This window comes from Thalia democratica, chromosome 5 (assembly GCF_965202585.1).
Source record: "Thalia democratica chromosome 5, ktThaDemo2.hap1.1, whole genome shotgun sequence".
In the NCBI taxonomy this organism is placed as follows: Eukaryota; Metazoa; Chordata; class Thaliacea; order Salpida; family Salpidae; genus Thalia; species Thalia democratica.
The window spans coordinates 20,775,455-20,790,770 of NC_139169.1; the positions used below are offsets into that span (position 1 = coordinate 20,775,455).

The window sequence follows — 15,316 nt, forward strand, 5'->3', positions numbered from 1 at the left end:
AAAACAAAGGCACGTGGTAAAATGCATAATATTGTTGTTATTCACCAAACAGGCACCAAATTTAAGTGAACGAATATTATACTCTGCTGTTTAGCTTTATGTAGCCAAAAAGTAACTTTGTATCAAGAAAATACACACACTTAAAAGAACAGAACAAAAAAAAACAATCTCTAAGACAAGTATGATTTTGTTTTGAAGGTTGATTCTATATTTTAAGTTGATTGTATACAGCAAATATTATCGCTCACTCTAATATTTTTTATCCAAAACTTAAAATGTTTCACATTTAGTTCAAACTAATGTGATAGATTTACTACTAAAAAATTTAAACTTATGGAAAAAACTTGTTGTTATTACAATATAGAACTAACAAAACTTGATACATAAAAGATCCTTAAAAATGAGAAAACAAAATATATAACACAATTAATTGCATAAAATTATGATACAATCTCAGATTAAATCACAATAATTAGGTGAGGTTCAAAATACATTAGTCCAACAAAAAAAGCAGAAAAATACACTATAATACAAAAGGAATGTTAATATATAACTCTTACTTTATCAACATGTTCACAAAAATACTGTCTATTGGAATATATATATAATAAATAACCAAGTTAAAACATATACAATAAATATATATAAAAGTTTTAAGTTAAGCGGTAATGAAGTGATTCAAAAATACAATTTTAATTGATTGTTTAAATTAGAAGTTTTTGATAACAACTGAAAAATTGAACATTTCTTTACAATCAGGGTTCGTGCGCGAAATTTTTTTCATTTAGCCTGACTGAGAACAATTTAGCCTGACATTTTTTAAAAGTAAGGAAAATCCCCTTTAGAAGTCAATTTAGGTATTGGTAACTACTTGATTACTACTATTGTAGTCTCTGACTTCAACAAGCTTTATCTCAAAAATATTTTGAGCATTAAAAATCAACAAAAAGCAACTCATAGCTTAATTACAACTCAATAAAATAAGACTAAATTGTAAAAAGGTGATTTGACCCCCTTATACCCGTGCATTGTCGTGTTTTTTTAAAATTTAAAATGAAACGCTTACACGAGAATTAAGATTTAAAATAAGCAAAAGTGTTTATTATAGTATTTTGACTAACACTTAAAGTGATACATAATTATAGATCCTAAAATCTAAATAAATACAGTGATTGTTGACGTCGTATCGGATTTAAAAAGCTTACACTTAAAAAAAAAAAAACCCTTAATGTTTTGTTTTTGTAAAGAAAAATTAATTATACCTAAAATTTGTAATCCCACAAAACTTAGTACTTATATCTTAAAGCTAAGTTTTAGTGTTGTGAATATCTCTTATAACTTTAAACAAACAATAGAACAAATGAATAAACTGCTAAGAGTTTTATGGTATTTGGTATAGTGCCTTTAAATTAGAAATTAAAACAGTGCAACTAACTAAGCTCTAAATAACATAGCTGATGTAAACAAATTCAAACAAACAGCTAAGTTGTTGAACTAAATTGTAATGTTAAACTGTATTTTTTTATGAAGTTTCATAATTATGACGTCTATAATCTACTCAAAACAAAATAATGAAGATTCTTAAAAACTTTTTAGATATTCAACAAAAGGTCTTAAGCATTTATATTTACAAATATTGACTGATTTTGTCTTTAATAACCAAATCTTTGTTTAGAATTATATTCACATTTCAATTTGATCTTAAAAAGATTTCTCAATTTTTTCTAATCAAAAATTTTCAAGCATTTGAACTGAGAAAAACTGAGATTATCAAACTTTAAAATAAAAAAACTGATTTAGCCTGACGTTTTTCAACTTTTTTCAAAAAAACTGATTTAGCCTGACTTAGCCTGATTTAGCCTGACGCGCACGAACCCTGTACAATAAAACATACGTAATTTATAAGGTGGGGTTTGAATAATAATAGTTCAATAAGGTTGAAAAAATAACAACATATTAAGCCAAAAGTATTTTAAAATATATTTAAATGTTATTTGATTATAGAAAATAATAAGTGTTGAAATTATATGAGGAATGACAACGTACAGTTGAATGTTGTGCTTTAAGTAACTTACAGAACTTACTTTCGGCAGGATTAAACGTCTAATTAAAATTAAACCTTATAAATAAAAAATTCTGAAGTCTGTAATAATGATTTGAAAAAATGAAAAACTTCAATCTACATTGAAGACAAAAACTTCTTTTACAAGTTTAAATGAAAATTATTATTAAAAGCACTTATGCACATTGATGTAATAAACTCAATTAATTAAAATAAAATAAATTTTATTTCAATACCTTGTGAAACTCTTAAAAAATAACTATTTTTGAGCTAATTGACTATTTTGATATAAATGATTACAAAACTAATGTTGTATCTAAAATCTGTAAAATACAAAAAAAAAAAAACATTAATATGAATTAAGTTTTAAACCGTACAGATTTCAAATCAAGTGAAATTAATGATTCCAAAAGATGAAATAGTAACAAATATACCTTATTCTCTTATCTATCTTGCCAAAAACTTTGTTTATTTTTATGTTTTTAATCAGCACCCTTATATACTTACCTTATATACTTACCCTTATATTAGTTTATATTTTCCGTTTTTATACACCTAACCCACTTTACTTAAAAATCAAAGTTAAAAAGTATTAAAAAAAAACTCTTGATCAACAACTTTCACTTGACCCCATGCACATTCACTGCATGGTGACGCGAGCGTACAACTCAGGAAGGTTGTCTCTCACCAGGTTGCAAGGTTTCAAGTCTTCCAGCTTCCCGCCTTCAACCATGTTTCTCACTATCACCACCTTGCGCACCTCCTTTAATGCCATTCCTGTGTTGTGATCATATAAACAAACATTGTTAAATGTAACGACTTTTTGTTAAAATGGTATATATGTAGCAGGCTTAAAAATATTTAAAGTGTTTCACTTCTAGTACATTAACAAACAAAAAACTTATTTATGTATAACTGAGGTAAATGCGAACATTTATAAAGTTACGCTTTTTTATGCGGTATTAGCTTACCTAATAACTCAGTTTCAAACGTTTTATAATAAATATGCATTAATTACCTTTAAAAAATCACGTTTTAGCTTTCAAACGCAAAAAACTAAATTTCAAAAATACTATTTTACATGCAGTATGAGATAACACAAAGGATATTTCAGATATTTTTGCACTTGAACAGTTATTCTGTGTTAATCTTTTGTTTTAAGCTTACTTTAAACCTTATCTTGTAAAATTTGGTGTCAATTTATGGAACTACAAACATTTTGCCTCAACTATTGTGAATAGCTTCAGCTTTTAACAAAGCTGATTTTCTTGTTGGTTGCTAACAAAGATAAGCACCTAAATCCTGTACATAAGTTATCAAGTAAAATATCAAGGTAATCTAAGTAAAACAAATCTAAGCATTAATTTTCACTTAAATTTATGTTTTTAACAAAAAGTCACATGCATTTTCAGAAAGCTTTATTACATTAAAATGCTACTGTTCGTTTCGTGAGGTACAACTAAAGTTTTTTTTAATATAAACTATTTGACCAAAAAGATTCTTTAAGTTTATTTTACGCTCGTACCTTTAATCTCTTTTGTACTTTATCTAACAAATCAACTTTCGCATGCTGCAGTTTCATCAAATTCTCATACTTAAGAATTTGATATTATAACTAAGAAGGAATGACGTACTCATGAAAATTTAAGTCAGCAAGTGGAAGTCCACAAATAATTAGCTAACAAGAATATGCTATATATATATATATGTTTTTTTAATCAAAATAAAATTCAATGACGTGAGTAAAAGCTTTTCATGTAAGACTTAAATCTTAAAACTGTTTATTATTCAGCTGGTATTTGTATATGGAAATGGTTTTAAATAAAAAAGTTTTTTTTTATTTAACAAAAATATCTACATATTTATTAGTATTCGTTAATCTAATAAATTTGTAGATTTTTTTGTTAAATAAATTTTTTTTTTTTTTAAACGATTTTGATAAAGACAAAAAAATCACGAAGAACAACACACAACCAAGAGAAGATTTGAGATACTTAAAACTAAAATATTCTTACTGTATTTGGAAGTGATGTAATTTTTTTATCAAACTAGTATTTAAATAATTTAAAAACTTCATTGTACTAAATAACTTAAAACGCTTTGTTTTGAGACCAAATTAGCATAGACTCAAATTTCAGATTATGTATAATAAGTTGCTCGTGAAATTGTACCAGATGAATAGCTGGTAGTCTATACTTTTTTAAAAGCAGAATCGGACAGCTTATAATAATTTGAATAATAAAGTTGTGGTTTAAAAACCTGTACATTCTGTTTGAGAAAGTAGAATTTTAACTAGTTATCTCAAATACACTCAAGTAGCAAGACCCAAGAAAATTATGTTGAGCCAAATAAATTCTACTAATAATCATAGCACATTACGAAAACACAATTTTATTTAATCAACGAAAAGTAACTAAACAACATAACTGCAACAAAAATGAGTATAAGCTAAAGCTGATTGATAAAGAAAGAAGTTTTGTAGAAGAATAAAACTGCAAGTGTATTATTGCACCATTCAAAAAGAGAGTTTTCAATAAATATAAACATTTAGAATTTAAGCCAAATTCCTACCAAAGCAAGAAGAAGAACACAAACGATTCGAAAATGATATGTTCAACCTTGTAAAACTATTGAAATTCAGAAAAGTCAACGACTAGCTTAAAGAGTTAATAAAAAAAGATATTTAAATGATCAGGAACAAAAAATAATATTTGTAGCTGCTGAAAAAATCACAAAATAGTATAAATCAAACTATGAAAAAATTCCATTAGAAAAACCTACAAAAAGATTAGCAATACTATCATTAACAACATATTTAATGAAGCTACGTAAATAAAAAGAAATATAAAGAGTGAAAATAACTTAATTTACCATCTTTCATTAAAGCAATGTTATCTCATGTGACACTAAAAGATCAAAAAACGATTTCTTTTCAAACTCAGACATAGGACAAATCATAAAAATTTTAGTAGAAAAAAAAACAATACAAAAATAAACAATTTTGTCCAGTGAAGAAGTACTGAAGTAGATTTAATATGGCACACAGGCCTAGAAAAGAATAAATACAAACTGATTAAGTTTGACATAAATGACTTATATCCAAGTATAACTGAAAAACGTTAAGAAAAAACATTAAACTTTGATAAAAATAATAGAACAAGAAAAAAGAGATAGGGAAACATGTGACTGTTTATTATTTAACAAACTATTGTTTGACAAAACTATTGTTTTATACAAACTCAATTACACTTAGGGCAGCTAACAAAGTAAGAAACTAAATCTTATTAATAAATTCATACCAATTATTTAAACTTATTAATAAAGTCAGATACCAAGTTATTAGTAACTTGCAGATAAACCTATGCGCTACTTATAACTTTAAGATATTTAAAAAATTGTTCACATCTTTTACCATTAGATTTTGTGGTCTTTATTTCATTCGGAGAGTAAGTTTTAAAAGATAGAAAACTGTGTTTCAATTAAATCAAAAAAATGCCTGAAGTTTGTTTTACATTAGCATCATATAAATTTGTTGTAGATAGACTCGCGCAAGCCGTTATTCTATCATTAACTAAAGTTTAAATTGCACCGTTTATGTAAAAGCGAGCATTATCAGCTCGTGCAAATCCTTCTAAGTGTATTCAAGATGGCCTGACTACCCACATTGCATATCATACTTATAAATAAACTAGTCTATTTAAAATTAACTCGAAAATAAGTTAATGACGCCACTTTAAGCTTTTCATGCACAATTTAAAATCAAATTCCTTTTTTTAGATAGTATCAATGGGAACGGGTCACTTTTGCACAAAGCGTCACTTTAGTACAAGGGGACACTTATGCTTACTTTTTTAATATTAACGTAATTAAATTTAGGTTTAGCAGACGCTTTTGTTATATAAGTTATAGTTTTTAATTGTATAAAAAACAAATTAAGTATTTAATTTAAAAGGGAAAATTTTTCATCGTTTTAATTGTTTAATATACATATAAACTTTTTAAATACTACTTTTTATTTTAGATATTTTTCTCTTATATTCTGTAATAAGAAAAATAATTAAAAATAAATGTTACAACTTTGTCGTATTTAAAGCAAGTTAATATTTTAAAGATACACTTTTATATATTTTTAGTACATTGAAAATGTAAATATATAAATAAGTTTTTTAAACTAGTTTTAAAGATTTAATTGATGTCGCCGTGCGAAGATGTCGCCATGCAAAAGTGACACCTACCCAGTATCAATATGTGTAAGCGGTAAAATAGATTGTAAATGTGGTTTTGAACCAAATAAAAACATCATACTCATAATAGTAATATATAGTAAAATGCTTGTTTTAATGTAATACTAACTAAGACTCAAACTTTTCAAGTACAACAAAATTGAACTAAATAGGGCTACTATATTAGCTAGGTTTACTTTTATAATAAAAAGTGGTTATATTTTTTCTTAAAGTTTTTAATTTCTTTTTACTAAAATATTTATATTCGTGTGGATATCAGTCAAAACACTTTATCGTCAATATATAATAGAAAAATATTTAATGCACTTCATTAACCTTGGCAAATAGTTAAACTTGATTTATAATTAGAATTACAAAAAAAAAAAAAAACAATAATGATACTAGACTGCATGGAATTTATAAGCTAATAATTTAGTTATTAAAAAAATATTCACACACTAACAATTCAAAATATAGTATTGCTTTTATTTTTATAGGTACTAGCTTACTTATTTTTAAACCTATATAAACATCAATGTTATTAATAGTACTTAAACTATATATATATATCTGAAAAATATTTTACATTTTAATACTTGACAAATTTAAAACCATTAATGCCAATATCAAGGGACTATTAGCAATATGCTATATTATCATGTTTAAAAGATTTAAAAATAATCTATAAAAATATGAAGGGATATTTGCAATCAGCAAGTCTAAGTGCTACTACACATTAAATTTACTAATTAATTTAAAACTATTTCCACAATCGGAAAGATTTATGAAAATAAAACCATGTTGATCTAAACAATTCTGCCATGCTGTTAAGAAATGACAAATTCATTTAAAAATAAACCTATCATAAAATATCTAAAATTTGTTTTATGCTTATATCTTGAAATTGTATCAAGATAGAATTTCGCAAGTCGCTGTATACTTAATCAGGTATTCTGAAAGTATGTAATTAATTATGTTAGTGGCGAGCCTACTGGCTCGTTAAAATTTCTTCACATAGATTCTACCATGAGTTCTTTTAGTTATTAACAAAACGAAAAAGTTATCAACAAGTATGTTGTAAATTTATTCGTAAAAAAATTTAATGACGTCACCGCAAGCTTTCCGTGCAATATTCTGAGCATTTAATTCAACTAACTATTTACAAAGGTACAATTCATTACTGATGGGGTTTTTACCAGAAACAACTCTAATATATCAAATAAGATGAGACTTTATTCAAATATCAAATAATCTAAACTTAAAATTCCAAGTATAATAAATTTGTTTATAAAACTGTATCTATCTAGTGAATATTACTGTTTACTGAAAAAAAAACTTTTTTTTTTTTTTCTAGCATAAAACTAATTACAAATAGTTTTTCATAGTTTTAAACTATCATAGTTTCTTATTTTAAAGTTAAACTTAATTTTATCAAAAAAAAAAAAAAAAACAAGACTTGACAAGTGTAGAAAATCACTAACTAAAACAATTTACCTTGAAAACTTTAAAATTATTATACGCTACTTATGATCAGGTTCAAAATTTAAAGAAACATAAGCAGAAGTTAAAAAAATGTACCAATGTTCCGCCTAGTTAAAATACTAATATATGAAGTAATTATTAAAATAAAAGTTTCAAACGTAATAGCTGCGAGTCACTAATAAATTATTTAAGTATTTTACAGGATTTCTGAACTTGTTCAAGTTTTATCTCTTTTTAAAAGTAAAACTGTATTATTATAAAAAAAGGTGTTGTTTTTATTATCATAATAGTACACAACCTTTCTGATCAAAAAATTAGAGAACTTCATGGCTAAATTTTGAGTGTAGAGAAAAAGGAACTGAAAGCTTGCACGTTTTACATTTGAAAAATAGAATACAAAACTTAAAGCCTTTAATGTTCAAAAGTCTTAAAATTAAACATTCTCTCAACTTCTGAAAAACAAATTTTAAGCTTTTAAAGCCGCATAATTCCAATGGGTTTAAAAAATATTTTATACGTATACAATGTTCAACTTTGTTTTCTAAAAGGATTTATTTTCTGGGTAGACTTTACAAAGAAACCTATATAGATTCTGATTTTATTCATAAAACAAAAACAAATAAATATTTCAATTTGGTGAACGAAGTTTAGGCTATCTATAGCAAAACATGAAAAAAAACATAGCATTCGTACCAACCAGTACAAAAAATGAAACATTTTTTTAAGTAAAAAACGAAAAGTATCACTAAACTTTCTTCTTTTAAATTCAATTACTTAAAATTATTTAAACTTAAATAAAAAATTCTTAAAAACAAGTACATATTTTGATTCTTATTTCAGAAAATTTAATAAAACCACAAACAGACAAATTATTAGTTGTATATGTCTTCAAAAATATGTTAATAAAATTCAATGTTATTTTTACTAGAAAAATCAAATAAAACAAATTAGTTTTAAACAATAGTAACAGAATGCTGTCTGCATGCTACTTAAAACTAGTAAATAAGATTGTAAAATAAATTTCATTAAGATCATGTGGATTTTTTAATTTAAGGCATTATTTTTTGACAAATATACACGAATTTAATTTCACTTAGCTAACTTATAGCAGATAACAATGCAAAAATAACCAAATCATTTCAAAAAATATTAATTAAAACGTCAAAGTAATAGTTCCGCATAGACAGAACCTAAGCTACCTTAAGATATTTTTACAAAACAAAATTCACGCTTTTTATCAGGAGTATTTGTGACTTTTGAATTCGCAGACTACCGTTTAGTTTTAATGCTAGATTTTCTTAATGGTTTTATTAAGAGTTTTTAACAACTGCTAATCGACCCTACAGGAAGTCTAATAATCGTAGTTTGATCATATCAACAATGCAAAATTAAAAAATGTAATAGTTAAGCGGATAGACTTTTACAAGGCGCTGCTACTTGAAAGAGTGAAATTGATGTTGATTAAACATATCGGGAGTTAACAACTCGTTTTAAATAATGCTGTATCAATTGCATTATGTTTCACCCTTCATGGACCGCAGTTTTCCGACCCCTGACTTAGTGTTAGTTTTGAAATTTAGATTTACATGCTTGCGGGCCGTACGTTGCCTACCCCTACTCTGGCAGTGTCACCTTAAGGTGTTATAATAGACTTTTGATTGTTTTTTTGTGCAAACATTTAAAGCTCGTTGAAAATTTTACCTTGAATTTACAGGTAGTGTAACAATCGTAGCTAGAACACATTAACAATAAAAGTTTTATATTGAAAAATATTAAAATTAAGGTATTTAAAATCTTACTACAAACTTTATTAACACGTACAAACAGTACAATTTATTACAAATGGTTTTGTACCCGAGACAAAAACATTACAACAGAAAAAATTATCACATTCGAGAAAAGGTAAAACGTTTTGTTTTAAGAGAATCCACGTAAAAGTTTTTAAAGTGAAATAAGGTTAATTATAAATTTGTATTTCATATTACTATCTAGTCATTGTTACTACTTGTTAAGAATAAGAGACTTTTTACAACGATAACAGCTTCTGTGAATGTGTAGTTTGTTAATTTGTAATAAAGTTTAACTTTAGAAAAAAATACATATGTTACATTTTTTTTAATAAAAAGGTTGCCAAATGTTTTTGGCAAATTTTCTCCAGGTTTTTAAAATTACACGTTTTAGGGTCTATTTTTAGTTAAAATTAGTTTAAGGTAAAAAAAAATTGTGTTAAATAGTATAAAAACATTGAAAAGATATCTTAAAGCTTCTTTAAATACTTTTTTTATTTTAAAAATATTTTTGATGATGACAAAAAACTTTATCTTTACGACAGATTTCTTGTGTTATACTGTAATATTTTCACTAAACATGTAGAACTTGTTTAAAATACCAGGTTTTTCAGTAAATTTTGTTCAAAATTCCAGTTTTTTTCTTCAAAATTTAACAAATTCCAGGATTTTTTAGCAAACCTGTAGAAAACTAAAATATCTATCAAACATTTTTATTAACAAAGTTTTATTAACAAAGTACTTAAAACTAATTTAAATGTTTAAATAAACAACTCAAAATATAAGACAAAATGTATTATAACAGCGACTAATTGATGTTAAATATTAGAAAAATTTGATACTTAAAACTTCATTGTTTCTAAGTGCTTTTAAAACAGAATAATAGATAAGATGCAGTATAAATTAATATATTTTGCTACAGAAATAACAAAACAATATAAAATCTGTTATAAGACCCGGTAGTCTTTGGAGAAACTTATATACAGAGTAACCTTTCCATTGATTTTGAAGCAAAAAATCTAGCTTTTTAATTCATATATTATATCTTCAGAAAAAATTAACTAATAGTCAACAAACAATAGAAAAGTACAACTTATTACACTATAATTTATTAAAAACCACATTTAGTTACGAAAAAATATTCGTGATTTTTTTTTTGTAAGGAGTTTTCAAGTAAGATATTGTACTTTTTTTCTATTTTTTACTGACGCAGGTTTTTCTGTGTTAAGTTAACAGACTGAATGAGACAAACTTTAGGTTATCATATCAGTAAAATTTTAACAAATAGAGCTATGTGTTGTGTTTGTTATTGCTGTTTATTTTGAAAACACTCATAAAATTTACTATCAAAATACAAAAGTTGTACTTTCAGAAACTAAAAAAGTGCTACTTCATAGTTAAAGATTTTTTTCACAAAGCAAAAATTTACTACTGTTTCTGGAAACTTTAATGATTTCAAAACAATCCTGCTAGTTTCTTTCCTAGCCTACTGTTATAAATTAGAGTTAACTTTTTTTAAAGAAATAATTGAGTAATATAATATCTCGGGTCTGTTTTATGCTACTACCTCATAACTTTATTTAAATATTTTTTGCGGGACACACTCAAAATCCACCCAGTCAAATTCGAGAACCGCTTATCGATCTAGGGTAGGGGTGGGCAACGTAAATAGTTGACGGGCCGGATCCAGAAAAAATAATCCTCAGCGGGCCGGAGCATTTCGAAATAGTGATCTACTGGTTTCAGCTGTATCCTTTTTTAGATCCGGATCCTAATTTGAAAATATTATTCTGAACCGGTTAATTACTAATTTTAAACAAAGATCTAGATCCGAATGGAAGCTAATTTGAAAAAGATTTCGATCCAGCTGGATGCTAATTGATCGGGTATTTCAGAACTTTGAATCAGTATTTTAATTACCAAGGTTCTCACGTATGAAATTTTGTACTAATTTTTATTAAGTATTCATAACTCTGTATTTGTTATAACTCTGGACCGAAATAGTTCTAGATAGTCTTATAAAAACAATAACTTACTTAGTAAAAAATACTCGAGGCTAATTTTTCAAGCTAAAACATTAAAGAATTGTTAACTATCCGAAATTGTCTAATTTTGGAAATCCTTGGCTGGAGTTTTCATTAATAATAATATTTAGAAGTTAACTAACATTACAAAATTAAACTACTAACTTTTAATTTGATCAAACTAATAAAGATTCATTTAATATTTTTGCACGTATAAAAGAAACCAAACTACAAATAGTTCTGATATAATAAACAGTTTTACCATAAAAAGCGAAAAAATAAAATAAAAAGATCTCGATGAAACACTTAAGATTAATCATATATTAAAGTTGGTTAAATCTAGTTGCATGACGGTTTGGAGAAATCTGCAAGTGTACTGAAATACCGATTAGGTTTGAAATTAGCTTATCCTTGCTAATAATTATGGTCAGAAATGTTTGTTTTCAAATGTATGAAGTCTCGAACAAAACAACTAGTTTCATGGTCATATTTTGAAGTTTACAAACTTTGGCTCGTTTAATAATAGATAAAAATCTACTAAAAGCAACGAGAATTATATGTTTGATTTAAATTGTCATATCAAAATATTTAAAAACCAGTTAAACCTAGATAAAAAACTACTTTAGCTTAAAATTCTAGTACTTTTACTTTCAAAATATCAAACAGTAATGATCAACTTATGAAACTTAACTAATTTCTGTACTCTAAAATAATATTATCAAACAATTCATCTAAAACACTTTTATAAAAGTATAACATAAAATAACGAAATACTAAAATAAAAAAGAGATTAATTTATAATTAAACATGATAACCATATTAATTTAATAAACTTTTAGATTAAGATCAGTTTCACTAATGAAAATAGTACTAAACAAAAAGCTAACATATAAAACTGTCATATTATATTTTAAATGTAAGGTTAAAGAGTTTAGCAAGTATATGTAGACCTAAACAGAACAAGTAAATTTATTGCCATCTTTTTTAAATTAACAAACTTTGACTTGTTAAGTAGGGCGTAAAATCTGTCAAAATTTTAATGTTATTTTTAGTGTACTGTCACATTGAAGTTTAGCAGTTCTAACTGTATATTACTAGGTGCATTTTCGGTGTAAAACGTCAACTATGGTGACACAATATCAAACTTTTCTATTAGTTGTTGAAAGTCTGCAAAACGACGACCAAACTCATTATCAAGTGAAACTATTGTCATCAATTCTTTTCTAAACAAGTATAAAAACAACTCAATACACATCTGAGAAAGACAGCAATTTTTAACACGTCCATTTTTTATGAAAGTCATTATGGTAGGTAAGATCATCAAAGCTAGTTATGCAAACAACTGTTTTTGGATAATTTGAGAAAGGATTACTTCAACTGACTCAAAACAGAAAAAGATACTTTAACTAAAGAGTGTTTTTTTCACCACAAAAATAAAAAGCCAGTTTTACAAACGTTGTTAAGGTCAAAGTCTTACATTTTTGTTTTATTGAAATAATTCTAAAAAGTATTTTTACAAATTTTGTAATATTTACATTGGTTGGCCGGATTTCATATAAATTTTGAAAATGCTTAGCGGGCCGGATCATCTACTCGCGGGCCGGATCAATTTTGTCCGCGGGCCGGATACCATTTAAATTTAAAAAAGGTTTGGGGGCCGGTCATTTTCACTTCGCGGGCCGGATCCGGCCCGCGGGCCGTACGTTGACCACCCCTAATCTAGGGTAAGGATTAACAGTGATAGAAAAAATTCAGAAAAATATAACATAAATTGATAATTAAAGAATAAATCGGGTGGATTTTGTTAGTTTCGCAGGCCGCCATTTGATAAATTATATACGAAATATAGGTAACGAGCACATGTGCTCGTTTTCAAATTAAAATTGTTGCAGCGACGGTTGTACTGAAACTGGGTACTACTTAAAATTGATTATGTTATCAATTTAAACTCGTCTATTGAAATTTATTCAAAAATAAAGTTAATGACGTCACTAAAAGCTTCTCATGCAGGGTTTTGAAAATTTAACTAATTTCTATCAGATAAGATAATTTTGTAAAAACGGTACAACCTTATTACAAATTGGGTTTTAACGGATAACACGTTATATTTTAGAAGGTAAAACGCTTTTTTAAAGTCAAACTAGCCGAGACTCAAACATTTAAAGTATGACAAGCTTGTTCGTAAAATTATACCAGTAATTGCTATCTGATCTTTTTCAACAACTGTTAAAAAAAAACTTTTATTGTAAACTAATTTGATTTCTTAAATTCATATATGAATTTTATTTCACTTAGCTACTTTATGGCAGATAACAATGCAAAAATAACCACATCATTTCAAAAAATATTAATTAAAACGTCAAGGTATTAGTTCCGCATAGACAGAACCTAAGCTACCTTAAGATATTTTTACAAAACGAAATTCACGCTTTTTATCAGAAGGTATTGTGACTTTTGAGTTCGCATACTTCGGGATAATTTAAGTGTTATATTTTTTTAATAGTTTTATTAAGAGTATCGAGTGCTCTTCAACAACTGATAACCGATCCTACAGGAAGTCTAATAAATGTGGTTTGATCATATCGATATAAAATAAAAAAATTAAAAAATGTAATCATTAAGCAATTATCTACACTTATAGTCAACAAACAATATGAAAGTACAACTTATTACACTATAGTATACAAAAATCACACTTAGTTACGAAACTTTTTCAAGGAGTGTTTTCAAGTAAGATGTTGTACTTTTTTATTATATTTTACTACTGAGAAACGTTTTTCTGTGTTAAGTTAACAGATTGGATAAGACAATCTTTAAATTACCATATCCGTAAAATAGAGCTATGTGATGTGATTTTTTTTTTAAACACTCATAAAATTTGCTAACAAAATACAAAATTTGTACTTTTAGAAACTAAACAAGTGCTACTTCTTAGTTAAAGATTAATTTTTCACGAAGCAAAAATTTACTACTGTTTTTGGAAACTTTTATTATTTTAAAACAATTCTGCTAGTTCCTTTCCTAGCCTACGATTATAAATTATAGTTTACGTTTTTTCTAAGAAATAATCAGACGCCCGAAGTCTGTTTTATGGGGAACGGGTCAGAAAAGCACGGGTGACAATTTAGCACAGAGTGACAATTTAACACAGAGTGACAATTTAACACGGTGTGATACTTTAGTACAGAGTATCACTTTAGCACGGTGTGACACTTTAGCACGGAGTGACACTTTAGCACGGTGCGACACTTTAGCACGGTGCGACACTTTAGCACAGAGCTTCACTTTAGCACGGTGTGACAATTTAGCACGGAGTGACACATTAGCACACAGTGTCACTTTAGCACAAAATTTATTTAGCTTTTCTTTTCTTTGCTTAATATACATTAGGTACTGTATTGTTTAAAAACCTAAAAAACGAACTATGCAACATGTTAACTAAAAGTTAACAAGCTTAAATGATTTATAAGTTTAAGCTTTAATTAAAACTATAAAAAAGTAAATTTAAAACTTTATTAACTTATTTTACTATTTTTATTTTAGATGAAAATATTTTGATACATTTACTTTAAAGCTTTCGACATAAAACAATTTTAATATAGCTAGCAATAAATACAAGCTCTAGGATTATTAAAACTTTTTTAAATGCTTAAACTAATTTTAATAAGGCTAAACTTTAAGCTTAAGTTTTAAATAAAAAATGAGACATATAAAGATTGAAAACTTTCTTATTTCATT

The 15,316-nt window shown here is 26.3% G+C and overlaps 1 protein-coding gene across 1 annotated transcript in view; it reads right to left on the reverse strand.

The window, feature by feature from the left end:
* Positions 1-2,431: 2,431 nt before the first annotated feature.
* LOC145836965 (uncharacterized) overlaps positions 2,432-15,316 on the reverse strand; it is a 29,457-nt gene continuing 16,572 nt past the window's right edge. Inside the window, exon 8 of the mRNA XM_082944734.1 lies at positions 2,432-2,839. Within this exon, the coding sequence (XP_082800860.1) occupies positions 2,703-2,839 (137 nt within the window). The 3' untranslated portion in view covers positions 2,432-2,702. The remainder of the gene's footprint in view (positions 2,840-15,316) is intronic.